The sequence below is a fragment of the Pollachius pollachius genome, assembly GCF_949987615.1.
Source record: "Pollachius pollachius genome assembly, chromosome: 11".
Taxonomy (NCBI): domain Eukaryota; kingdom Metazoa; phylum Chordata; class Actinopteri; order Gadiformes; family Gadidae; genus Pollachius; species Pollachius pollachius.
The window spans coordinates 6,935,099-6,962,825 of record NC_136944.1 but is presented as its reverse complement, the minus strand read 5'-3'; the positions used below and the strand labels follow the sequence as shown (position 1 = coordinate 6,962,825).

The 27,727-nt window shown below is 42.0% G+C and overlaps 1 protein-coding gene across 3 annotated transcripts; it reads right to left on the bottom strand.

Annotated features, from left to right (window-relative positions):
* Nucleotides 1-321: 321 nt before the first annotated feature.
* Nucleotides 322-27,492, bottom strand: LOC307082903 (uncharacterized protein). 3 transcript variants are annotated; one of them, XM_079746634.1, is made up of 15 exons: nt 27,390-27,492; nt 27,005-27,087; nt 26,291-26,351; nt 25,085-25,153; nt 24,813-24,878; nt 24,281-24,343; nt 15,400-15,528; nt 15,135-15,231; nt 14,629-14,643; nt 13,638-13,682; nt 7,187-7,354; nt 6,985-7,029; nt 6,789-6,877; nt 4,809-4,862; nt 322-3,397 (listed from the first exon to the last, which is right to left on the bottom strand). In XM_079746634.1, the coding sequence occupies exons 4-15, from the start codon at nt 25,127-25,129 to the stop codon at nt 3,368-3,370; spliced, it is 846 nt and encodes a 281-aa protein (XP_079602760.1). In that variant the 5' UTR covers nt 25,130-25,153; nt 26,291-26,351; nt 27,005-27,087; nt 27,390-27,492; the 3' UTR covers nt 322-3,367. The 3 variants fall into 3 exon arrangements, with proteins under 3 accessions (XP_079602760.1, XP_079602762.1, XP_079602761.1); XM_079746636.1 differs by having other exon boundaries at nt 15,424-15,528; XM_079746635.1 differs by lacking the exon at nt 14,629-14,643 and having other exon boundaries at nt 13,638-13,693; nt 15,131-15,231.
* Nucleotides 27,493-27,727: the final 235 nt, after the last annotated feature.

Here is a 27,727-nt window from a genome sequence, read left to right as displayed (position 1 = left end):
GCTCTTTACATCTCCATGTGGCAGCGGGAGAGGTTAACAGTAAGTTAACATTCCTAATTAACTTACATAACCCTTACCCCACCCCTATTAAATAATGTATAAATGAATAGCTTAATCAACATGAACACCATAAGTAAAGATTTACAGATTAGTAAATATTTACTATACCATTAGTTAACGGTTAATTAACCTTTAGTTAAATGTTAGTTTATACTTATTACTGCATATACTATTGTTAATTAATGGTTAATTAATGTAAACTTATTGTTAAAGCTTAAAAAGATTCAAACCTACAAACTACGTAATTACATGATACATCCAATATGCATGCCTTTATTTGGAAACAATGTACATATAAAACACACTACCGACATTTTATCAACAAATGATACAAAACTTTCAAAACAATTTCAGGCAAATTCAACATGCGGTCATGAAATGGATGAATTGGAGAATAAAGAGTTGAAGTAGAAACGGGTAGGAAATATTTTTCTGCATTTAAAAAAAAGGTTGAATAATACAATCCTATAATACACACCTATACATAATACAGGTCACTGTTGTAGAAAAACAATATAAAGCAACTTTTTCCTTGAAGTGTGGTACTGCAGTCACCAGAGTGGGCAAAGCTTCAGGGGACCATGAGAGGGAGAGGCCCCTAGACAGAGCGACCTGGACTTTAAATATCTAGTTTGAAGCCTTTCACATTTAAAGTATGTTTGAAATGAATGCATCATCCCATGAAAATACCAATCTTTTGTTTTTGCTAGCTAAGAATGAGCTCTTTACATCTCCATGTGGCAGCAGGAGAGGGACCTCTGCCACGGAGCCCGCTATGTGGTACAGCTGTGTTGTGCAGTAGCCCTGAACAATGAACAATTAAATCGACCAAGGAACCTCATCACTTGACACTCGGCTACTCGATAAATTACAACATTCTGTGAGGTACCTACTGGCACCTTACAGGCCAAGGTAGCTTATCTACTGTGTGGTTCGAAAGGGAGCGGGAGGGGTATTCAGTTGGTTGCAATCTGCAACATCACCACTAGGTGGCAATAAATCCTACACACGACACCTTTAAAAACGGAAAAGACGGAAAACGGAAAAGATTGAACTGTGGCCATATTTAGGGATCCATTCCAGTCTCCTTTCATGGGCCGCTAAATTGCGGGCTATGCCCCTGACTGCAGTCCCCGGTGAGTGAACCTCAGGGCAGGGTTTCGAATGGATCTTTTTTTGTTAATACATTTTGCTTTGGCTAATATACAACTCTACAGCAGTCAGAATGGCACTTTATTTATTGAGTCTTTGGGTGGGAGTCGAGGCAGCATCACCAAAACCAAGGGCACTTACGGCAAATTCGATTTCGATTGATTAGCATTACAAAATGGCTAGGCCCATCTGCTGAAAAAGTGTTCAATGTGATCGAGCCCTAGGCTTTGGTTAAAGCTAGGGTGGGTAATTTGGGAGGAAACAGCCGTTGAGATCCGTTGTGTTCTCTCTGGTCCCTCCCTGCCACGCCCTACCTGCTGTAGCTCCTCCCTCCGAACGTCAGTTATGCGCGTTCATGTGAATTCAGTTACATTGATAGGAAGACGAAACACCATGTCAGATTCTGAGGTAATTAAACATCAGTGCTGATAACTACATAAGTACATATTGAGCATCAACATCTTACTCACAGACATACCATGTATGCTACCTTAAAATCATTGTAATTGCGCTGGTAGGCCTAAGAAAAGTAGCTGTAATTATACTACAATAACGTTTATTTTTTGCATTATAAGAGTGTACAAGAAGAGGGCCCAGATGGCTCTGGGGACGATTATGTCCCAGGTCCTAGCAGCACAGGACGTGGGATATATAGGGTCAGCGGACGGCCTGCTGCTAGAGGCAGGCAGCCTAGGGGCAGGGGCAGGGACAGAGGAAGGGGACGAGGTCGCGGTCGGGGAGGTCTTGACAGGGTAGGGTAAGAGGACACGGCCCGTGTGATTCAACGAATCACAAATGAGCAGGTATGTTTATTTCATGTCATACTTTAACAAAAAAAATCAGGGGAGCCAATTGTCAGTATAAATGTGTAATAAGTAATTGTACATTTCATATGGAACATGGAATATCATATGCTACACTTCCCTCGCTGTGCTTATCTCGGCAGTTGTGTCAAAGTAGCTTTTACACAAACGTGACTCGGACATTATCCACAGTTGAGTTGAGGCCTAGGCTACGTGTGAGCACAATCTCTGTGTTATTCCGACAGGTTAGTGTGACCATAACTAACATATAAAATGGACCGGAAAAGATCCATGGGCCGATGCAAGACATCCTACGGAACCGTATTGAAACGGTTACATTACAGAACCGTAATGTAACGGTTATCGTGGCTTTGCCTAGTAAAAAACCATACCAGCTGACACTTTACATATTCTTCACAATATACCATGGAGAGATATCACTATTCCTTACCTGTCTATAAGAAATGTAGCCATCTCAGCGTCCGATTTTAAGTTTCTCAGGTCGCGTAACTCTCTCCATCGCTCATAAGCCACGCCAATGTTTACTCTGGTTTTATTTCGAGCTCTCTCCGCCTCCCTTTTAGTAGCTGTCCTTTCAACAAGTGTCTTTCCTCTTTTTTTCGCTGTCTTAGCGGTGTTAGTTGTTGGTATCCGGGGAATGGGAAATTTAGGGGCCCTTGATGAAGACATTGCTATTCAGTTGTTGTCCGCTGAGTAGTGCAAAACTGTCAGACTGCTAGGCTCGTGAACGCTCACGCAGGGACGCACCAACGTCGTTGCCAAGGTGAACGGACAGTCCCACAGCTAATAAGAACGGAGAACCAGAGCCTCGCTCTGATTGGTCAAAGTGTACATGAGCGGTGGCAATTTTTGGGGGCGGCACGCAGAGGCAGGGGAGAGCAAAGTAATGGGCAGATATTCTCAGAGCACTTCACCTACATATAGCTGACTGGCTATTATGACAGTTTTTTCAAATATTACAGTAAAAAAATTACCTTTTTTTTTAATCAGTTCTTGATTGAAGGTATACACTAGTCGCTAGTGCGATTAGTCGTGCATTTAATATCCCCTTTGAATACTTAAAAAAAATACCAAAAAAGTGTCAGTGCTGTCTTTTCCTCACTTTCTTGCTTCAATGAAACACTTGGAAAACAATCTGTACGGTCTTCTCTGGACCCCAACGGCCTCAGACAACAAGTCTGTCAAGGTTTGATCATAATGCTGTGTAGAAGACTGGCTTCTGTCATTGGAAATATCCATATATACATATAACGCATCCATTTAATACAACAAATTGTATTAAATTGCCCTCGCGCCCCCTGGTGCTGTGTGGTGTCCCCCCAGATGTCCTGTCAATGCGTCGAATCTGGATCCTGAAGATTCTGGGGGGCGGTGGAAGGGGGGGTTGTATTTCAAACAACCAATAGAATAAAGATAGCTGTATACATCAAGTATGAAGTCAATAAATATATATGTGGAAATATGTATTACTATTATTATGGAATAATGGAAACATATATTTATATATATATATGTATATCATCGATGATGTGTTGATCCCATGAAGAATGTCAAATGGCGACTAAAATGAATGACAGTAATGTGTGATCATTTGAACTAGATGATACAGAAAAATATACTCTTCTCAATGAATCAATAAATATATATGTGAAAATATGTATTACTATTATTATGGAATAATGGAAACATATATTTATATATATTTATATATATATATATGTATATCATCGATGATGTGTTGATCCCATGAAGAATGTCAAATGGAGACTAAAATGAATGACAGTAATGTGTGATCATTTGAACTAGATGATACAGAAAAATATACTCTTCTCAATGAATCAATAAATATATATGTGAAAATATGTATTACTATTATTATGGAATAATGGAAACATATATTTATATATATTTATATATATATATATGTATATCATCGATGATGTGTTGATCCCATGAAGAATGTCAAATGGAGACTAAAATGAATGACAGTAATGTGTGATCATTTGAACTAGATGATACAGAAAAATATACTCTTCTCAATGAATCAATAAATATATATGTGAAAATATGTATTACTATTATTATGGAATAATGGAAACATATATTTATATATATTTATATATATATATGTATATCATCGATGATGTGTTGATCCCATGAAGAATGTCAAATGGCAACTAAAATGAATGACAGTAATGTGTGATCATTTGAACTAGATGATACAGAAAAATATACTCTTCTCAACGATTTTTCATCGTGGACCGACACAGGATTGACTCCTTACACAAATGATGGGTCTGCTCTGTTACGTACCAGGGCCCGGGTAGTAGAGTAAACTAGTAAAGACAGGTCTACTACCAGTGTCCTGGTACATGAAAGGAGCAGACCCATATTTATGGTTATGAGTGTTGCACCCATAAAACTACTGTGTTTGTGAGGATCTGACTTCATTGGACCGATTTTTTCTTAAAGGTCCCTTGACATGCCACCAGGTGTGAGTGTGAAATCTGGCTCTTATTACGGGCGTGTCCACCTAGATGTGTGGTGGAAAGATCAGTCTACCAGCCTACATAGTGGAATGTAGCTCATCTATCCGTCCACATCTAGGTGGACACGCCCACTTGTGAGAGCCAGATTTTCAAAACGGCTTGTAAGGCTAATCACACTCACACCTGTTGGCATGTCATAGGACCTTTAAGCAGAGCAGGTCAGTGAGTCTTTACTATCGAAAAACAGAGACCTAATGGATTCGAGGGATTTCAATAATATTACCTGCATTAGATGTTGGTTTCTTTGGTCTGTGCAAGCACATGGGTGTCCCGCTATCTGTTGAATCAGAAAACCAAAACAAGCATTGTAAATGCACCAGAAATCAGACCATTGAGACCACTTCCGTTGAAGGGAAATATGTACCAGCCAGGGGATCTAATTTTATTGGCAGTATGGCCCTCCTTGGTGAAACTCCCTTCCCTGTCGGAACAATAAATAACCACAATCATACTTCATAAATCACTGAGCCAGAAGCTGTTTTCTGTTGACCATGAGCAACCATACAACAAGCCATCGGCCATAAATAGGAATAATCCACCTCATTAATCTCTGAGCCATCTGCAGAGTTATGTTGACTCCAGAAAGCCTTATGCAAAGACAGCTTGCATCAATCAAAGTCACTGCAGTGCATGCCCAACACAAAACAAAGTGTGATTAGCCATTACAAGCCATTTGAAAATCTGCCGTTTCCTGTGTTTTAGTGACATCACAAGTGGGCGTGTCCACCTAGATGTATGATGGACAGGTAAGCAACATTTGCTACAGTCCACTGGGTAGGCTGGTAGACCAATCTAAGCAGCATACATCGAGGTGGACACGCCCACTTGTGACTTCACTTAAACACAGGAAAAGGCAGATTTTGGCTTGTAATATGGAAAAATGGAAAATGTGTGATGGTCTTGATGGAAAAACATTTGACCGATGCAACCGGGAGCCTCGGCTAATCACACTCACACCGCAGTGTTGTGTGAGTGCAGTATTAATGACCAAATAACAAATAGAAAATGCTATTAATATCCTTAAAGAAAATATGCCTTTGGGTGGTTTCATCAACAGGGTTTAAATTAATCCAAGATTCGAGATAATCACACTTTAGTAAATCCAAGTTTAAAATGAATCTGAGTTTTGTTTCAACACTTAAATGTAATCATGAATTATGTAAATCTAAATTAAGCATTGGAAAACCATTTTCATTGCATTTGTTTATACTCAGCAACAATGTAGTCCATGGTGGAACAGCCAAGCGACCATGTTAATAAAATGACCAGCTGTGATTCATTTTTTATTGTCCGGTGTTGGATTGCTAGACATATAAACAGCCTGCAACCACATTCCCCCTGCCTGTCCTGTGTGCTGTGATATATGGCTATGTTGTGTTGCCAAACGACAAAAAACAAACGCTGAAATCCCTATAGTCAGCTCGTCTTCCATTCAAAAATAACCAAAAGGGAAGAGCAAGTTATCTTTTTTGGAGAAGTGAGTTAAATCATGTTGCAGGGCTCTAGACTGTGACCATATATTATGTGGATGAATTCAAGTCTAAACTGGAGTAGTCATGCACTGATATGTCAACATGTCTTCCACTCCTCTCCACCGCTTTGCAGCTGCTTATTGAATCATTTAGAAGCCTCTTCATAGTTGTGTGTTGTGTGCTTTGGACCATATAGGTAGCCCACTTATTTACACTTACACTATTTCTGTTTGTAGATCAGTTTGTTGTATTCATTACTTAGTTCCTCTGTTTGTGTAAACAACATGCCTACGTTGGTGCCCTATTGTCTTGTTCTGACCGGACAAGCTGTTGTGTAATGCTTGCTTTAATGGAAGGAGCGATCAAATTTGTTGCGGTGCGAGGATCCAGGTTAAAAAGGATCATTAGAAAATGTTTTTGAGCCCTGTTGAGTGGGAACGACATTCTAAAGCAGCATTTAGGCCCCTAAGTAACTATAATGTAGATATTTTGGAGAAATGGGTAATGATGGGAATTCTCTGTACTCAAATCCCCACTGGGTTGAGGCGATCCCTTATTTGCTATCAAGGAACCTCTCATTTGCTACTAATATCCTGAAGGTTTATTCGTATAACACCACCTGTTGCACCAGGATTAATAACCAAGCCTAGCTTGAATCCAGGTAAAAATGTAATCTAGGCTGGTGCAACCCAACAGAAGAACGTTATTTAAATAATAATAACGTCGCTCACCCAAAGCTGGTGTTTTCTTCGTCTTTGGAAGTTCAGACACCAGGCAGCATTTGAGACGATAAGTAAGACCAACAGGAAAGCTAGAATAACTAGAACAGAACAGAAAATAGTTTCATAACTTATAGCTGACAACAACAAAGGAACAGAGCTGGGGGACATAGTAAATCAAGGACCCAGTAGCCATACTCAAGCTTACCGTTAGACGCAATAAAACCTTTGGTGACTCCTGTGAGACTGTCAGCTGGAGGTCAAGGACACAAGCAGAGGAGACACTGGTGAGATTTACATCTGAGGGGGAGCCTTAACATTCCTGCGGCTGTAAAACTGTTTTGATTAAATTGATTTGATTTGATTGACAGGACGTGTATGATTTGAGTGGAGGCAGCAGGGTGTCTCACGGGCCAAGATGTTGTGGGTCAGAGACGGGTTGAATGTTGTTGCTGCTTCTGTTGTTGCTGCTTCTGTTGTTGCTGCTTCTGTTGTTGCTGCTTCTGTTGTTGCTGCTTCTGTTGCTGTTTCTTTTGTTGCTGCTTCTGTTTTTGCTGCTTCTGTTGTTGTTGTTTTATCTTGAAATGACGGAGTGGGGGTAAAATGAGCCCAAAATAATAAATGAAATGAGTAATAATGCTTAAAACCAAGCGGGAAGCATTGATTATGTACCGCATTCCAGTCTGGACTGAATGACCATGAGCCACAAAATGGGAGGACGTCTCATGTACAGAGGAGAGCGAGAGAAGATTCTAGAAGGTATAGTGAACAAGTAAAATAAAAGAAGACAGGAAGCAGGAAGCCAGATCAAATAGATGAAGATTTATCCGAATCGGAAAGCTCTCATTGCCAATGTGACAAAACGGACATTCATAACAAGCTACATAACAAGCAATTGGTTGTATATTATATATATTGGTTCTCATATATAAATTGATATCACTATATATGAGTGCAGAGGGTTATGTACAGCCCCGTGTTCAGCTCCCCAACGTCTGATAAAGACCTGACTGAATGGTGACATAGCATGAGGAGGGGGGGGGGAGAATCATTCCAATTGAATATGAATAGGCTTTTTTTTTTTTTTTTCAATTATGTTTTATTGATTTTCTGTTATCAAACAAAGAACAACACAGCACAGAACTTGTCAAGTTACAAAAGAGTAATGAGATATAAAGGTCACATAAATACATATTTGGATCATATAAGCATTGTTTACAGCGGAGTCATGTCAAAGGAAGAGACTATACAAACTATTTATTTGTGAAAACAAGGTGTTGGCGTCCTTTCTGCAAGAGCTCAGCAAGATCACTAGGAAGATAATCAAGAAAGGGTTGCCATACATCATAGTAAGCATTGGTGTTACCTTTTAAAACAGCACTAAGACGTTCCATAGGAAAAACACGAAATGTTTCTCTGTACCATTGTGTAACCGAGGGTGGCTTCTCCTGAATCCACTGGAACAGAATACATCGTCTTGCTAAAAGCAGAAGTTTATACAATAAAATCAACTGTCCAGTGGGTAGAGGATGCTGTGCCGTAGTTACACTCAGAAGGAACAAAACTGGGTCCAACTTAATTTTTTTGTGAAAAATTGAACTAAGCTCATAAGCAACGTTTTCCCAATATCTGGATATTAAAGGACATTGCCAAATACAGTGGTAGTAGGTTCTTATGTCTTTAATACACTTAAGACAGAGGGGGGAGAACTCAGGATTAATTTTGTGTAGAAATTGAGGAGTACGTTGTATTCTGTGTAATATTCTATATTGACTCTCCCTGAGTCTGTTGCATGTATATATTTTCTTAGCAGACATAAAAGCATTGGACCAGGCCTCTGTGCTAAGTTCAACCTCCAAGTCCTTTTCCCATAGATCCCTCGCTCTGTCAGAATTAGAGGCAGAGTTAAAAGGCATTAATTTTTCATAAAAAAGAGAAATAAATTTCTTGTCATTGAGGGTATTCAAATTAAAATGAAGAAGGAAGCTTTCAATAGGACTCCACATTGGTTGATCATTCGGTAATTTAAGATTAGAATTTACAAAATGCCTCACTTGGAGAAAACCAAAGAAGTGGTTACGTGATACTTTGTACCTATTCTGAATTTGAGTGAATGACATGAAATTACCGTTTTCAAATAAATCAGAAACAAATCTTAGGTCCTTTGAGAACGAATCATCGAAAATAGTCACTCCAATACCTGGGGGGAAAGCTTTGTTCCTAGTTAAAGGTTTTAACGCTGATGAAAACTGTCTTCGGCCAATGTGTTTAGTGATGTCACGCCAAATCCTATGCGTGTTAAGCATAATAAAGTTAGTTTTAACCTCTGCTGGAAGTTCACCTAAGGCAGTTGAGGTAAGGCTAAAAATAGATAGAGGGGTGCAACACCAAGCATCTACGGGGGGCTCCCCTTGATGTAGAAAATGTCTAAGCCAGCCTGATATTATACGGGCGTGACAAGCCGAATTGTAGTTAAGAAAATTAGGGAATGCCTGAACCCCCCTGTCTATTGGTAATTGCAATAACTTCATCTTTATTCTAGCTTTCTTTCCGTGCCATATGAATTTAGACAACAATCGTTCAATATCCAAGATTACTTTCCTATTGATCTTTAATGGCAGCATCTGCATAGGGTACAATATCCTTGGAAGTACATTCATCTTAATTAAGCTTATTCTACCCATCCAGGACAATGGGAGATCAAACCACCTGTCAAGGTCACCTTTAATTTTTGTCAAGGTAACTTTGAAATTTAGTTTGTACAGCTCCTTAATATCTGCTGATACTTTGATGCCCAGGTAAGTAAAACCTGAGACCGACCACCTGAAAGGGAAATTGACAGGGGCCGCCCAGGGCCCAGAGCCACCTAATGGTAAGGCCTCTGACTTGTTGTAGTTAACTTTATACCCCGATATCTGGCCAAATTGATTAATGATTGATATTAAGGTAGGGATGGAGTTCTCAGGGTTTGTAATAAACAATAATATATCGTCAGCATAGAGTGAAATCCTGTATTCAATGTCTCCTAACTTGACACCAGAAAGCCCCTGGTGGGTCCTTATAACTTCTGCAAGAGGCTCGAGGGCGAGTGCAAATAATAAAGGCGAAAGGGGGCAGCCCTGACGCGTACCCCTGCACAAGGGGAACGCATCAGACACTGAACCATTCACAAGGACCCTCGCAGCCGGAGACTTGTACAACACTCTGACCCACTCAACAAAGCCTGCACCCAAACCAAACCTGTGAAGAACATCGAATAGATACTCCCACTCCACCCGGTCGAACGCTTTTTCAGCATCCAGTGATACTGCAAGAACCTTGTTTTTTGTATTTTGTGCGAATTGAATAACATTTAGGAGCCGTCGGACATTGGAGTGAGAGTATCTACCCTTGATAAATCCTGTCTGGTCCTGCTTCACCAGAATGGGCAACACCTCCTCCAACCTCCTAGCCAGAAGCTTGGATAAAATTTTACAGTCAACCCCGAGCAAGCTTATTGGTCTATAAGATGCACAAAGATCAGGGGGTTTATCTTTCTTTAAAATGAGAGATATATGGGCGAGATTTAAAGTTGGTGGAAGTGAGCCCCCGTCAAATGACTCCATAAACATGTTAGTTAAAGGACCCACCACAAATTTTGCCATCTTTTTATAAAACTCGGGACCAAAACCGTCAGGACCTGGAGCCTTCCCACTTTGAAAGGATTTAATTGTATGCAGGACCTCTTGGGCCGTAATCGGCCTACACATATCTATTCTGCTTTCCTCAGATAATGAAGGGAGTTTAATATTATCAAAAAAACTTTTCCTTGGAACTGACGTATTTTGACACTCAGATGAGTATAGAGTCAGATGAGTATAGATTTTGGTAGAACTCTTTCATTATTTTACTGATCATTTTGGTTTCAAAGTGTTGTTCACCCCTCCTGTCTCTGAGCGAGGGTATTGCATAGAACCCTGCCTTGCCCTGGGCTAGTCTAGCAAGTAGCCGGCCAGGTTTGTTACCGGATTTAAACAGTCTATGCCTGGCATAAAATATTGCTGATTCTGCTTTTTGAGTTAGAAGTTGATCTAAAGCAGATCTGGCTGCTTCCAATTTCTTCAACACAGATGTGGAGGAAGAAGCTTTAAATTCTCTGTCTAAGCTAACAATATCTCACTCAAGCTCTAGCTGTTTCACTAATGTAGTCTTCCTTTTTGCGGCCGTGTAAGAAATGATGGACCCTCTAAGAAATGCCTTGCCTGTTTCCCATAGAGTAGACGCAGAAACCTCAGGTGAGTCATTTGCGGAAATAAAGAGTTCCCATTGATTTTCTAAATAAGTCACAAATGCAGGGTTGCTAAGAAGAGACGGATACAGACGCCAGTGTCTAGAAAAAGGGTCATGGTAAGGTGGCATTACTTCAATAGAGACTGATGAGTGGTCCCAGAGAACACATGGGTTAATGGAGCAAGCTCCGGTTCTATCTAGTAGTGGTCTAGAAACAAAGATATAATCAATTCTAGAAAAAGAATGGTGGGGACGAGAAAAAAAAGTGAAATCTTTTCCTCGTGGATTAGTGATTCTCCATGCGTCAAAAAGGCCAATATCAGAGCAGAGTTCTATCGTAGCTCTTGCCATTTTAGATGGAGGTCCGATTTTAGGTGGGCCATAATCCATCTCAGGCACCAGACCACAGTTAAAATCACCTCCAAGTATTACATAAGGCAGGGATATGGAAGAAATATCAGCCAGTAACTTTGAATAAAATGAGCTATCAAAAGTATTTGGTGCATAGACACTTCCTATAAGAACCCGTTCACCATATAGGAACCCAGTGATTATAACAAACCTTCCTTCTGTATCTCGAATAACTTTATCTAGTGTGAATGGAAGACATTTGTGGATAAGTATTGCTGCCCCTCTGCTTCTTGAATTGAAAGAAGAGTAATAAATGTGACCCACCCAGTCCCGCTTTAATTTTAAATGTTCAATATCTGTAAGATGCGTCTCTTGTAACAATGCCACCTGTACCCTGTCATTCTTAAGCATGGAAAGCAATTTGCGTCTCTTAACAACATGGTTGATTCCTTTGACATTTAACGTTATGATTTTCGTACTACTCATTAACTATATGATTGAACATAAAACAAATAAAAGTGATCCATATCTAACTGAAAATGACCCCTTACCATGAGCATAGTACAATACAGCGTTATTTGGCACATGAAATGAATGAGCTGTGCTGGTATGAACACAAACAAGAACCTTCTTCATACTCAGAGAATGATGTAAACATGAAGAAGATACCAGAGTATGAGAAATATGAACACACAAAACAAAACAAAAACAAAAACAAAAAGCTACCCACTGGGTAGTGCTATAGGAGCACATGCTGCTAAAATCAGTTTCCACTTCTGGAGCAAGATAAAAAAATAAAAAAGCTCTATATCCCACCCCCGCCCCCACAACAAAAGGTTTTTACCTGCCTATTGTCATTCCGGCCACATATCAATATAAGGTATCATGTTAATACCTTATATTGTTGTTAATATGTTAATAATGAACACAGAGAGCCCCTCCTTAAATGTTAATGTAGCCCTTAATGATATGTGTCCATTTAGTCTCCCAGATCAAGCATGATAAAAGTCATACTTCAGGCGTCTCCTGTCCGGCTTTACTGCAGCGTGTTGAGAAAGTTTTCTGCATCTCTTCGTGATTCAAACTTGTGATCTTTGCCGTTGTGGTTCACAGCCAGTGTAGCCGGGAAGCGCATGTTAAGCGGATGCCTCTCTCGATCAGAGCCTGGCACACACCGTTGAAGGCTTGTCTTCTCTCCCGAACCGCAGACGATAAATCCTGATGAATGAAGATCCGCTGCCCGTCATGTTCCAGATTAGGCCTCGCTCTCAATGCGGCCATTATCCTCGCTTTATCCCTGGAGTTGTGCAGTTTAATAATCACCGGGCGGGGACGCACACCTCGCGGCCCCAAGCTCCGGTGCGCCCGGTCAATTTTGATACGGCTTTTAACGCCAGGAGTCGCTTCCAAGCCAAGCACGGAAGGCAGCCAATCTTCAAAGAAGTGAATAGGGTTTTTTCCCCCGGTGCTCTCTTTCAGATTAAGAACACGAATGTTATCCCGCCTGCTGCGGTTCTCCATATCATCCATGCCATCAGCCATGAGCTTAATTTTCTTCTCTGCTTCAGCGAGCCTCCCCTGTAGACCGGTCACTGTATCCTCCACATCCGACACTCTCTGCTCGGCCTCGGTGATGCGTTTTGAATGGCTTTCCAGCGTAGTGGATATTTTTTCCAAAGTCTCCGTGAATTTGGAAAGTTTTTCTTCCATCATGTCGCCAAAGTTTTGAGTTACCTCGCGAATCAGAGCTGCGGTGTTCACCGTCGGGGAGGGCTCCTCTCCATCTGCTCCTCCGAAGCGGAAAGATAATGGCGAAACCGTTTTTTGGCTAGCAGTTGCAGCATTAGCCATTCCTCGTTTGTTGATTTTCGTCTGTTTCGACATTACTTGTTGTCAAAATTGTACTTTTTCTGCTTGCCGCTAGTTCTTACACTACTGAGTTTATACAATTAGAAACTGGGAGCGATAACTTGAAATAAAATATATTTAAAGACAAGTGGGAGCGGGAGCTCAGTGGAAACACGTCTTCTAGCCAGACATCGTCACGTGACCCCCCATGAATAGGCTTTCTGATGGTGTGTATTTTTTGTGTTGTTATTTGTTAGTGTTTGCAATGTTGTCATTCATTATTGTGTGTTGGTGGATCGAGAGAACTGGTTCACATGGATGTGATACTTTTAGTTCATATTAAGCACCTGATCCCACATGTGTGAGGAAGAGAGGGTGAACTGGTTGCCTTACTTTTTTCTGTAGGTGTCAGCGTGCAGACATAGATCTTTTCTGAATCTGAGAGAAAACTGGCAGTGAGTCGATATGTCAGCGGAAATCAAAATGTACAGAAAACACATTACATTACATACATTAGGTAAGCACACACACAGATATACATATTCATACCTCGAAACAAACACACACACACACACACACACACACACACACACACACACACACACACACTTCAACATCATGATGATGTTGCATTTCTCTTAATGGCTAGGGCTGATTGGATAATGCAAATGTATAACGCAAAAGATTTGTGTCTGAACAGCTGTATAGACAAGATGAGATCGACAAATGTGTGAAAACAGATCCAGAACAAATCACAACAAAAGTTTCAAAGATGGAAGACACGACAATGTGCATTTGTGGATCTCTATTCCCAGATGTTAATATGATTTGCTGTTCACGAATCGTAACAAATCTTAACTTAAAGTGTATAAATAATTGTATTATTTACATGCGTGGATTTAAAAAGTATGAACTATTGGCACAAAATTCACTCAAAAATGTGTAAACTATATACACCTTTCACGTTGCACAGGATATAAGCAGACTTGCAGAGGATTCTTGCACAGTATATACATATATAATTACACAAATCCAACACTAAAAACTACAGTCAAATACCGCTATCGACCAGACTTTCCCTTGAAGCCACAACGACAAAAGACCCAAAGCGCCAAGAACAAAATACAGAGGACAGTTACTGATATCTTATCGTGTCATCGTTGGTGACTGTTTAATCATAATTAACCCATGAGAGTGGACATTTGGACAAGGTGAAGCAGAGCGGAAACTATCTCAAAGGTCACGACTTCCCCTAATGCACACACGCACAAACACACACACACACACACACACACACACACACACACACACACGCATGCACATACACACACTGAAAATCGGAAGAAAATAATAGAAATAGAATAGAAAAGAATAGATCACTCACCTCCTTTAATGCACTCTGAATAAATGGAAAGACAATTAAATTTAATTAAATTTTTACCATATCGGAATAGGTTTATATAATGTATTTTGGTCTTTATCAGGGTAACTTTTGATATAACACATAGCACATAAGACTTTTTTAATGAATTTGAAGTAGTCGTACTGCAGTTACTTGAACATTTCCAGGTGTGAAAATGGGATTTCACCCATCAGTAATAAGCATCTAGTCCACCCCCTTGAAATAGTTGAAAGTATTGTTATTTTGGATTCATTGTTCCGACTTTTCGCACATTGTTAACCGCTAGCTGCAATACCGACCGATTCAATGAATGAATTATTGACGGGCCCTTTTCTCGGAGGGCCTCATCAGAAGACAAACACAGCTGTACCTCATAACATAATTATGGGTCTACTCGTTTGCGGCTTGCGCCGCCACGTGTGGGTGACTATAAGAGAGGGTTAGCCGTTTGTGACTTAATTAAAGTGTGATGGCTCACTTTTACTTACCGGCAGGAAAATGTGTCTCGTTTTTCACAATGTTCACCATACAATACAGCTGAACCAGAGAGACAATTTTTTCAGGGGGATATGGCTCGCCAGTTTTCTTGTGGAAAAAAAAAAAACAGGTGGAATACAGAAATACAAAAATATTAACTTTAAGTAACTTTAACAAAAATATTTGTGTTCCTATTAATATTTGTAAATATCATTTATTGGCAATGTAATACATGCATTTGGTCAATAAAAAAGTTTGGAAGGGATTTTTGCTCACCTTTGAGGTGAGATTATTGCTCACCGATGTGTTGAAACAGCTTTTTAATATATTGCATTCATGTGATTTATTATTTCCGGACTGGATGCACCACCGTTTCATTGCGTGGTTTACCAGTTCAGTGCGGTTCTGCGTGGAGAAGGGAGAACAACCTTCAGGTCAGACTTCAAAACGGGGCCGGTTCAGAAGGGGTCGATGGTTGCAGCTTTTCTCGAGGACTGCTGCCCACCGCTCGCTCCAAAAAAAAGGTGGTTCTTATTGTTCAAATCTGTACTCTCTTTCAAGTATCCATATTGGCTTCACTATCACGAGTGGGAATGATGCTCACGTTCAGTAGCTGCAAGTTCCGTTCACAAAATAAATGAGCGTGTTCAGTGAACGCCGCTCTTTCAACGCATTCATACACAACACTGTCGACGATGCCGTCGGTTCCACGCAGTTCACATGCCAGGCGTCACGTCCATCGATTGCACGTCTGTACATCCCTCCGTTCGCTAGACCACCGCACTACACCATACACCAAACTACAGGATGGACAGAAGCTCAGCTCGCTAGACAGACGTACAGACAAACAGTTAACTACAGGATGGACAGAAGCTCAGCTAGCTAGACAGAGGTACAGACGAACACTTAACTGCAGGACGTACAGACGCTCAGTTCACTGGACAGACGTACAGAAGTCCAAGTTAAGTGCAGACGTGTAATCGACTGTAATCATACATAGTCATTGCAGCAGCATGTCCACCAGTCGAGCAGAGTGACCGAGTGCTCTCCAGAAGATGAACCGTCGTCCACATAGTCAAAGTCTGTCCACAGAGCCCTGAACCCCCCGTTCCGTTTATTAATATATAGATATATTTAAATAAACTTTTTTCCAAATAACATAGACAGTGCACCTCCCAGGTCCCTAGAATAGACACGACAAGTGAGAAGGACATCTGGATTACCTTATAGAGATATGCGAAGGACATACACACACACGCACGCATGCACAGACAGACAGACAGACAGACAGACAGACAGACAGACAGACAGACAGACAGACAGACAGACAGAGATTCCTCACTTTAAAATTAGAGGACGGCCTACCACTGTTAAACACCATACCACACATAGCCACAAAGGTTTTTGGTTTGGATGCGTGGATGATAAAATTGCAGCTGGGAAAACTATGAGATTCCATTCTCAACTCTCCGAGCAGAGCGGAGCCGCAACTAACACACACAGACTGGTCCCTACTTTGGTTTACCGAAGAAAGAATGCTTTCTCTTAAATATACTTCCACCACCACTAACACCACCACCATCATGTATGCATTACATTCTTTTGATAAGACAGCAGAGGGACACTCATACTCATCGACATGCACTAGCTTGAAATAAAGTGGCAGAGACCCATAACCCCGGGGCCAGTCCACTCTACCTCCTGAGCCACATGCCACCCAAAACACACAACTTAGGCCCCGGCCACACGGAGCCACGTCTTTGGTGAAACCGCATAAGTCTTGTGCGCAGGCGCGTCGTTAGACCTGGGCATTCGAGGCTATAGCCCCGGATCTTTTGGGAATAGCCCCACATCGCTGTACCGTCAAAAAAATAAATAAAAATAATAATTATTAAAATAGCCCCGTAGAGTATACTTCTTTGTGATTGCATTACCAGCAGCCATAGATGCAACATTGTAGCTGTGGTATTATTGCACTTTAGTTCATAATAATAATAATAACAACGTGATAGGAACCTAGGTGTTGGGGGAAGGTTTAGCCGGATGCACGGGAATTGTTGATCACGTGATACTCGGGTCTGCTGCTATTCATTCAATAAAGTGGTAGCCAGTTAACAGTGAACTCGCGTGTGTTATAATTCAGTAAACACGACATGGTGTCAGAAGTGCTGTTATATGGTACCAAGTAAAAGTAAAAGACGATCCACCTGGAAGGAAATACAAAAAAGAGACCGGTGAGCGTTGCAGATGAGTGAAAGTGGAGACGAGCGTGGTGTCGGGATTCGTCAGACTGCAGCTGAGGAAAGGAACTAAACAGACAGCAGAGAAGGTGTATGTGGTCAAAAACCTGAGAACTCCCTTGCTCGGGAGGCCAGCCATTGTGGCCCTTGGTTTAGTCATCCGTGTGGACAGCATAGAGATGGAGAACATCAAGGCATGCTTTCCCAAACTCTGCAGTGGCTCAGGTGAGATACAACAACCATACGCCATCAAGCTTAAACCTGGTGCTGGGCCATTTTCTGTGAAAACCCCCAGGAGAATTCCTATACCGTTGGTTGGCAAAGTCAAAGAAGAGCTCCAGCGCATGGAAAGCCTGGGCACCATCAGCCGTGTCGAGGAGCCGACTGAGTGGTGTGCCGGCATGGTGGTCGTGCCCAAGAAGGATAAGGAGTCTGTACGCTTGTGTGTGGATCTGACCGGCTTGAACGTGTATGTGTGCCGCGAAAAGTACATTCTACCGTCAGTAGACCAGAGCCTTGGAATGCTTGCTGGGGCGAAGTTTTTCAGCAAACTGGACGCCAACATGGGGTTTTGGCAGATCCCGCTGACAAAGGAATCATCAAAGTACACCACATTCATTACACCCTTTGGGCGGTTCCATTTTAACCGCCTCCCCTTTGGTATTGTCTCAGCACCCGAACACTTCCAGCGCATGATGGCTGAGGTCATTGAGGGGCTAGAAGGGGTGGCCTGCCACATTGATGACTACTGGTGTGGGGACGCGACCAGGAAGAGCATGATGCTCGACTCCATGGCGTGCTACAGAGACTGGAGAAAGCAGGCATCACCCTTAATGTGGACAAATGCAAACTCTCCACAAGTGAGGTAGTCTTCTTGGGCCACATCATCACATCCGTGGGCATCCGCCCTGACCCAAGAAAAACAGATGCCATCATGGAGATGAAAGAGCCCACAAATGTCGGTGAGTTGAGGAGTTTTCTCGGCATGGTCAATCAGCTGGTAAAGTTCATTCCACAGCTAGCAGAGACAGACAAACCACTCCGTGACCTCCTCTCTAAGAAAAACTGTTGGGTCTGGGACGTGGACCAGGCAACGGCGTTCACATCGCTGAAGAGAGCACTGTCTTCTCCTCCGGTCCTTGCTATGTATGACCCGAACGGAGACACCAAAGTGTCTGCCGATGCATCGTCATATGGGCTGGGTGGCGTTCTTCTTCAAAAGTGGGAGGAGGAATGGAGGCCTGTGGCTTATGCATCGCGGTCGCTAACTCCAACTGAGCAACGGTATGCACAAGTGGAAAAGGAGGCTCTTGGCCTCACATGGGCCTGTGAACGGTTCAGGGATTTCCTCATAGGGAAACAGTTCTACATGGAGACTGACCATAAACCCCTTCTCAGCCTACTTGGAGCACAAGCACTGGATCTGTCGCCGCCGAGAATCCAGCGTTTCAGGATGAGACTGATGCGGTATTCATACTCCATTGTGCATGTTCCAGGAAAATCACTTTGGACAGCAGACACACTGTCATGCTCACCTCTGAAATCACGCATGTCTACAGAGGAACAGGGGCTGATGGAGAGCACAAACATTTATGTAGACGCTGTCATAGAAGGACTACCTGTAAGCACCATGTATGCGGAAAATCTGAAAGAGCAACTGAAAGAGGACGGTGTCTGCTTACGTGTCATGACCCTGTGCTCAGAAGGATGGCCAGCACATGCGAAACAGGAACCTGTACTGAAAAACTACTGGCCAGAGCAAGCTACACTCACAGTGAAAGACGGCTTATTGCTGAAAGACACAAGGCTCGTTATACCTGCTGCCATGAGGAACGACGTGTTAGCAAAACTTCATGAAGGACATCAGGGTGTGGAGAAGTGCAAAAGCCGTGCTCGTCAGTCTGTGTGGTGGCCTGGTCTCAGTCAGCAAATAAACGAAATGGTGCTCAACTGCAGGGCATGCATACAAGAGCAACAGAATCGCAAGGAGCCACTCATGCCATCAGAATGCCCAGAAAGACCATGGCAAAAGCTGGGGGCGGACCTGTTCCTCCTGGGGAGCAAAACTTACCTGCTTGTGGTTGATTACTTCTCCAGGTATGTTGAAATTGCACAGTTATCGCACAACAGGTCCATCGATGTCATTGTCCATCTCAAGTCGATTTTTGCCAGGCATGGTATTCCTGAGGTCCTGATGTCTGACAACGGGCCGCAATTTTCTGGACAAGTTTTTGCTGGCTTTGCAGCCTCATATGGATTCAGACACGTCACCAGCAGCCCAAGGTTTCCGCTGAGTAATGGTGAAGCGGAACGGGCAGTACAGACTGTCAAAAATCTGCTGAAGGAGGCAACAGACCCCTACCTGGCTCTACTCGCCTATAGAGCCACGCCCCTTCAGAGTGGATACAGTCCAGCTCAACTCCTTATGGGTAGGCGTCTTCGCACCACAGTGCCAATTCTTCCCACTCAGCTAGACCCTGCACTGCCTGATGGTGTAGCTTTCGATAGGGAGGAAAGAGAGAAGAGGAGGTCTGACGCTGAAAACAGGCGTCACCGTGTCAAAGCTCTCAGTGCTCTGACGGCTGGAGAACGGGTATGGGTAACTGACACAAAGACATCAGGAACTGTGATTCAGAACCATTCCACTCCAAGGTCCTACTTGGTGGATCTACCCCAGGGGGTGGTGAGACGCAACCGCAGTCACCTGATACCTCTACATACGCCTACAAAAGACAGAGGTTTTCTAACACAGCTAATACCAGAGACAACACCTGAGCAGGCTCCGGTGATACCTGCTGTGACAACGCATGTTTACCTACTGAGACTCCCACGCTCAGAACCAGGTCTGGGAGAGCTATAGTTGCACCTGGTAGATTTAACCTGTGATCTAAAAAAAAAAAAAAAAAAAGGGAATACTGTGTTACTGTGTACTGTTCGTGTTCTAGTTTTGTACAATGGGGAGTATTTTGAATTTAACAGTATTTTATTTTGATGTAAAATAATCTGCCTTTATTTACTTTGTTCTTCCTTACAGGGTTCAGATAGGGACAGACCTTTCAACAAAGAGGCAGAATAATCCTCTAAGGTCTGATGAGACAAAGGCAGTCTGCCCTTTGTTCTCTAGAAAGGGGAGATGTGGTATTATTGCACTTTAGTTCATAATAATAATAACGTGATAGGAACCTAGGTGTTGGGGGAAGGTTTAGCCGGATGCACGGGAAGGTGGATCACTGATACTCGGGGATGCTGCCATTCATTCAATAAAGTGGTAGCCAGTTAACAGTGAACTCGCATGTGTTATCATTCAGAAAACACGACAGTAGCCAGTGAAAAACGCAAAATTCTGACGTGTCCATATATGGGCAGATTTGGAATAATTTGTTGCAAATTCAACGTCGGTATTCTTTCTTCTCTATGCATAGCGCATCTCGTCGATATTGCTGTGCTGCTAGCCTTTTAGTGAGGTCAGAGAGTGTTGAGAAGGACAGTAATAAAATATCTTTGGTAAGATGGATATAAGAAGAGAGACCCGCAGTGAATTCAACCCGGTCCACTTGACATCGGGTAGGTGCATGACAAAAATGGGAAATACTATCAAATGTATTATTTAAACCAGTATGAATATTAGTAACCGTAGGTTGCCAAACGAATAACGCCTGCACACGGACGTTTTTCACCCGCTCCGTATCGAGCTTGTTCCACGCTTAAAGCACCCAGGCTACTAGTATGCGGCTAGCTGGGGCTCTCATGTTCCCCCGTGCGGTGTATTCCTTGTCCGCAACCCCTGCCATCCAGTTGTCATACGATTAATGCAGACTGGCTTTGAACGGCTGATTCCATGGATGTACTTTGCGTGTGCCGTGTTGTCCCGCCGATGTGGCGAAGAATATGGTTATGCTTTTGAGAGCTTAAATAAATGGACTTTTTAATTTGACTCTGAACAATTATTGAAGTTTAAAATTTTGTTTAGCAAATTTGACAACTGAGAGATGCCATATTGTAGCCAGTGAAAACCGCAAAATTCTGACGTGTACATTTAAGGGCAGATTTAGAATCATTTGTTGCAAAATGTTGCAAATTGTATTCTCTATGCATAGCGCATCAAGTCGATATTGCTGTTCAGTCAGTCCCTCTAGAAAAATGTGGCGTTCTTTTGTGATTGTTGCGGCCAAAAATCCTTGATTATGCGGTATGTTTTCTTAAAAAATACTATGAAATATGCGGCATATTTATGGAATTTTATGCGATGAAATTGCGGGAACTTGCGAAAAAATGCGGGAACTTGCGAAAAATGCAGCTTTTCGATGACGTTCACGTCGTGTAATTACGTCACTTCATAACGTTCCCATGGCAACAGGGGGAAATGGCTGCTCTTGTGTGAAGTAAACACAACATTTTTCAACTTTCTGCTAAGATATATGTGACTTTTTTGCAACGAAAATGCGGGGATTATGAAATCATGCAACCCCCGCATATTTTACACGGAAATCGGCAATTAATGCGGTGAAATTGCGGCATATTTGAAAAAATGCGGCCCCCGCATGAATATGCAGACTTTGGCTGATCATTTTCGCATAATCACGTTTTTCTGGAAGGACTGTTTAGTGCTGCTTGCACAGATTCAGGGGACCCGCAGTGAATTCAACCCGGTTGAATTCATTGGGTAGGCGCATGACAGTGTTTATTTGGCTACAAGCTTTTCTAATGTCTCATTTTGGCTGCTGGTGTATGTGGTGCACTTTCCTATCCTTAACGTAGACATTAACCTACTCAGTAGGCCTACCCCGACGTGAGGCAGACATGACGATTCGTCTTTCCTTTCCTTCTCAAATGATGTTACAATTGCATATTTCATCATCCCGATTTTCAAATTTTCTCGGGGGAGGAACCCCTGAACTCCCTTTTTAAAAAGACTCTAACTTCTGGGCTTTAGCCCCGAATGTTTTCAGTTGCTAGCGACGCTCATGCTTGTGCGTTTCGGCTGACCCTCCAGACGGAGCCGGCGGATCCGGTGCCCGAAACCGCCACATTACGGAAACCGTGTCTCAGGGTGGTTCAAATATATCAGGACCTATGCGGTTTTGTGTTAAGATTCGTGTGGACGCCTGAAACGCAAACAATGACGTCATTGCCCCCCCACCAGCAGGGCGACGTCAGAGTTGCGTTGAATTTTTTATTTGTATTCTTTTTGTAGCTTTAAATACAGCCCCTTGATAAATGTAATTACTAACTGTGCATTAAAAAGTACTTCTGCTCAATTTAAAAGGTTGAATCTCCTCGTGACTGAATGTTTGTATACAGTGCGCAGGCTGTATGCGCACAGGCTTGATGCACTCCGCTTTTTTCTGTGGAGAACCAGTGCCTTGAATATTTACTACAGCGTTTCTACAGCTCGATGCGGTTACTCAATGAATCCGTCTTTACGGAGATATTCCTGCATCGCATAAAACGAAACCGGATCGCTTTCGCCCGTTTCGGCTCCGTGAGGACGAGGCCTAAGGTGCATCATCATCCCATGACATAGTAACAACACAGCACAACTTCATTCATATAGTTCACACACGTGTAAAAGGTATTTTAGGAACTCCTTAAAATACCACGCTCCCCTTCAATGAGATGGTCTACCCCGGCATAAACACAGGAAGTGAATTTGGTGCGAACTGGACAGTTTTCACACACTATTTGTTATTGTTACGCGTTATCTTAAAGTTTTATATATTGAGTATAATCCTAGTAATTTACAGATAAGATCACATATGTAATGATCGTCCGAAATGATGCAACTACTGAACCTTTAAATGTGCCGGCAAAGTCCATAGCATTTTGGAGCATCTTATCTAAGCTATCTTTGTTATATGGGTTAACCTAGTGATTGTGAGTGCTTGGCAATTTGTTCTATGAACATCCTGAATGTACCGACAGCGAGATAGTCTTTCCTCTGACAAATGTACTTATTGTAAGTCGCTTTGGATAAAACCATCTGCTAAATACCCTGAATGTAAATGTACATTCCAATCCACCAGGACCTTGAAAAATACATGATATGAATATGACCTAACCACTGAGATCGTGAGCATGTATTCGCTTTTTATCACCGGTTTGAAATCATATTGAATCCTGTTTCCTGCGAATGCGGACGGTACTACCTGCGTCATCGTCCCTGTGACCCAGTGAAAGGCTGTTAGAAGAATGCCAAGCAATTCTCTTCCCCATGCACCGTGGCTAATGCTTGGTTTCAGCAGATTGTAGTGATATAATCTCGTTATCACACACTCTCTGCTCCTCTGTGGGTCTCTGATCAGACCCACACTCAGAACCATCACATGAAAACCCGACACAAGTCAAGGGTATTTAGACGACAAACACTATAATAATAATAATAATAATAATAATAATAATAATAATTTATCCGTTTTTTATAGCGCTTTTCTAAGTACTCAAAGACGCTTTACAAATAAGAAAGGAATACATACAGACAGTACAGACAATCAAACAAAAGGGAAAAATAAATAAATAATAATAAAATAAATATAAATATAATAAATAAACAAACAACACCACAACAATAGGAAACACATTAAGAGAGCGGGAGAGAGTGGAAGATGGCGGAGGATGATTTGTCAAATGTTGTAGGTGGTCCTGAAGAGATGGGTTTTAAGTTTACTTTTGAATGAAAGTAGTGTGAAAGGGGCGGCGATGGCGAAGGCTCTGTCCCCCAGGGTGCGATACTTGTAGATACTACTACTATTTATACTACTAGACAAATGTTTTCATCCTGCCGATTGTGAAAAACAGTTTTAGCAGAAGGATATTTTCGGCAGCATAAGTCAAAGGTCACAGCTAGAACACCGTGAGACCGGGCCCAAGGAGGGGTAAAGATGTGTGGCGTTTGTGTGTTTCACCATTGTTCTTCTTACCAGCTTCAGGGAGTCTCCATCCAGTCGGATGTACTGGTGTTGTAAGCAATTGTTCGGCAGAAACTAGAGACAAAACCAGATGAGACACAGTTTGAGGAAACAGAGGGAATCGGTATATTGATTGATCTAATGTATGTATACCGATCTAATGTATCTAGGCAAGGCAAGTGCAATTTATAAAGCACTTTTCTTACATGAGGCAGACTCAAAGTGCCTCACATAGTCAATCCAAGATCCATCTATATCTATCTATCGCTGGGTCTTTCTCTCGGTCTGATGCTACATCATACTCAGATTATTTAGCATATAGCTAACGTGTAGAACAGACTGAGAGGCTGAGCCAAATTCCAGCCCGTAGCACAACATGTTGGCTCGTTCTGTGCTTCAGGGGCCCGGCAAGGACCCTGGGACGGGGGGCCCTCAGCTCACATCCTCACATCGCTGCGTTATCCTGGCGACGATAGGCCATAAATAACGTAGCGGAACGTCCTACATATGTGTTTCAGAGGCCAGGGGGTCACAAGCTCCTCACGTGAAAGAAGTCATCCAAATAGTTTGCGCAGCCTTGGAGGGACAGAACTATTTTGCACAGGAACACCTGATAAGAAAGAAGAAAGTGATGGGAAGGGGGGGGTAAATGTTATGGAAAAGTGTAATGTTGTTCCTTTCAAGTTCTTCAGAGTGAACTACGCTTTTTAGCGTCAACCATCCTACAAAATTTGCTTTTAACACTTACAGTATTAGAAACAATTGAAAACGGTGCTAAATTAATTTGTGGTTTGGAGCGCAGGACAAGAGACCTACCAAGAGACAAAGGGCATTGTCGCACATGAATCTCAGTGGAAGCATGCTGCTTGGGAAACCATAAGGACTCTAGAGAGAGCGAGAGAGAGCAGAGAGAGAGAGGGAGAGATTCATTCATCTATCTATCAATCAATCTTTTTATGATATATGGCTGGGAACAGGGGCGTAGGAATGAGTTTAACATTGGGGGGGACACATATCGGAAACCTGACAGATCCGTTAATGGTTTGAACAGAAATATGTCATAAATGAACTACACTGAAAAAATTCACAAATATATTTTATTCTACTAAAAAGATACATTTGTAAATGTAAAGGAAAACACATTTTGAATGGCAGTAATGAACTGATAAATATATCAATTATTTAATTGCACGCTCAATCATCCAGTTCTTTAGAATAAGAAGCGGTGAGAAGACGCTGTGTTGCGCTTTCAAAATAAAATAAAATATTTTTCTCCCCCGGTATAATTTTTATGTGGGACAAATGCGCCTGTTTCCAATATTGGAGGGGACACGTCCCCTCCGTCCCCCCGGTTCCTACGCCCTTGGCTGGGAAGAATCCAAATGTTTGTGGAATCAGTCAATCGCTTGCTCGCTCGCTCGCACGCCGCAGGCAAGCAGACACACAAGACACACACACACACACACACACACACACATTTCAATGTCTTTATTTGTGTCCGCATTTATAAAATACATTGCAGGGGCACAAATATTTTCAGTTGCTTTTGATACCCTACATCCTCGAAACAACATGTTGTAATGCTTGAGTCAAACATGCACAGAGTAGACAATACGTACACATGAGCTTATTCAATCAACGTTGGTTGCACACAGTCTGTTAACATACAGAGAAAATCTATGGGTACAGAAAACACCTCCTCCTCCAAATAGCTCGGCTGCCTATAATGTAGGAGATTGAGCAATATGTTGCAAGCTGCTTTGCTTTACATTTGGACAACCTCATAATTCTCATAAAAAAAACCTCATAAAAAAAAGAACCGCATTTCAACCGCTTGCATAAGAACATAACATCCGACAAAATAAGGGCAAACTAATTTTGTTGATATACGGAACAGATAGAAGTCCACTCTTACACTCTCAGCCAGGAGGGCATTGCTTGAGGTGTTAGAGGGATAAAGCATTATGGGGGATTGGGTGGGGAGGCAAGAGATGGGTCGGGGGGGGGGGGGGGGGTCCTTACCCTGGGACTGCTGAGAGGGCTGGAAGACAGGCCTGTGGACACGCCGCTGACCGAACGAGACCTGCAGCACACACAGACACACGCCGAAGCTAACCTCAGAGGATGACAACGATTAGATATTGAGGTTATGTTTAGGCACACACGCATACACGCACACGCACACACACACACACACACACACGGGCACATGAGCACACGAGCACACACGCGTGCAGGGGCCTCTTATCATGCAGGCACATATTAATTATTAAACATAGTCATTCATTATGTTCTTAACCGGACAATTGTAATACAGGCTGACTACTTCGTGGACGTGAAACATCAAGCACGACAAGTCTACAATCACAACTTCAGGACACGCTGGATACGCCATCAAAAAAGTGCAACTGAGTGTGTGTTTGTCTGTGTGTGTGTATAAACACATCAGAAGCGTATAGGGAGAAATCGTATTTGCGTTGGAATAAATAAACTTCTCTATGGCGCATGACACTTTGAATGACCATTTTGACATTAGTGCCAACTCATCCTAAACCCAAAAAAGCAGAGAAGGTATTTTCACACTGCATGACAAACTGTTCCACGAATCAGCATGTTCAACCCCCCCAAACCAACATACACGCGCGTAAACACGCCCAACCACAAATAACCCATGATACGGTGATCATACTGTTAAACTACAATTACTGTAGACCCAATCAATAAAATATCCCCTACCTTTTCGAAGAAAAAAAATGCCAGCAGTCGAGAGCGTCGTTACCGGCTGCCTTTATTGTTTCACTTTCGATTCCACGTGATGCCTACACCAATCCGGGATAAGGTGGTTACAAAAAAGCAATTTTTTATTGTTTCATTTAAATATATAAGTTAGCTCCTTCTGTTCGGGTTAGGATACATTTGTTTCGATTAAATGGTTTAGGATTATTTCTGATGAGTTTTGTCAATATGATCAAACAAAATCTTCATAAATATCAAACAAAAACAAAGATTTAATTGAGGGACTATAATACCCAATGAAGCAAAATAAAACAAAGAATATATTTCCACCCTAAAATTTACAGCTTGAAAAATAATGATTTGGTTTATCGCGTATACTTATTACAATTTTGATGGTTTGTCCTTCTGTTTGCAGTCTCCTCTGATTCTCGCGTGGGCCTCAAAAACCGCTAACAAAAAGTCATCGCTGACAGCCCTATAAGCAAATAATAATTTCAAAGTAGGAAATCAAGTTGTACACATAGGCTAAAGTATTTATAATGATTGTGAGTCTAACGTTTTATCAAGAATATAAAATACATATACAACCTCTCAAGCACATCAGTTGAACTGGCTATCCGCTACACAGCCCAAAAAATATAAGGGAAATTGAAGAAAAGTAAAAAATTGTCCATTAAGAAATTTCATCGATTAACAATTGCATTGAAAGAGTCGTCTTACATG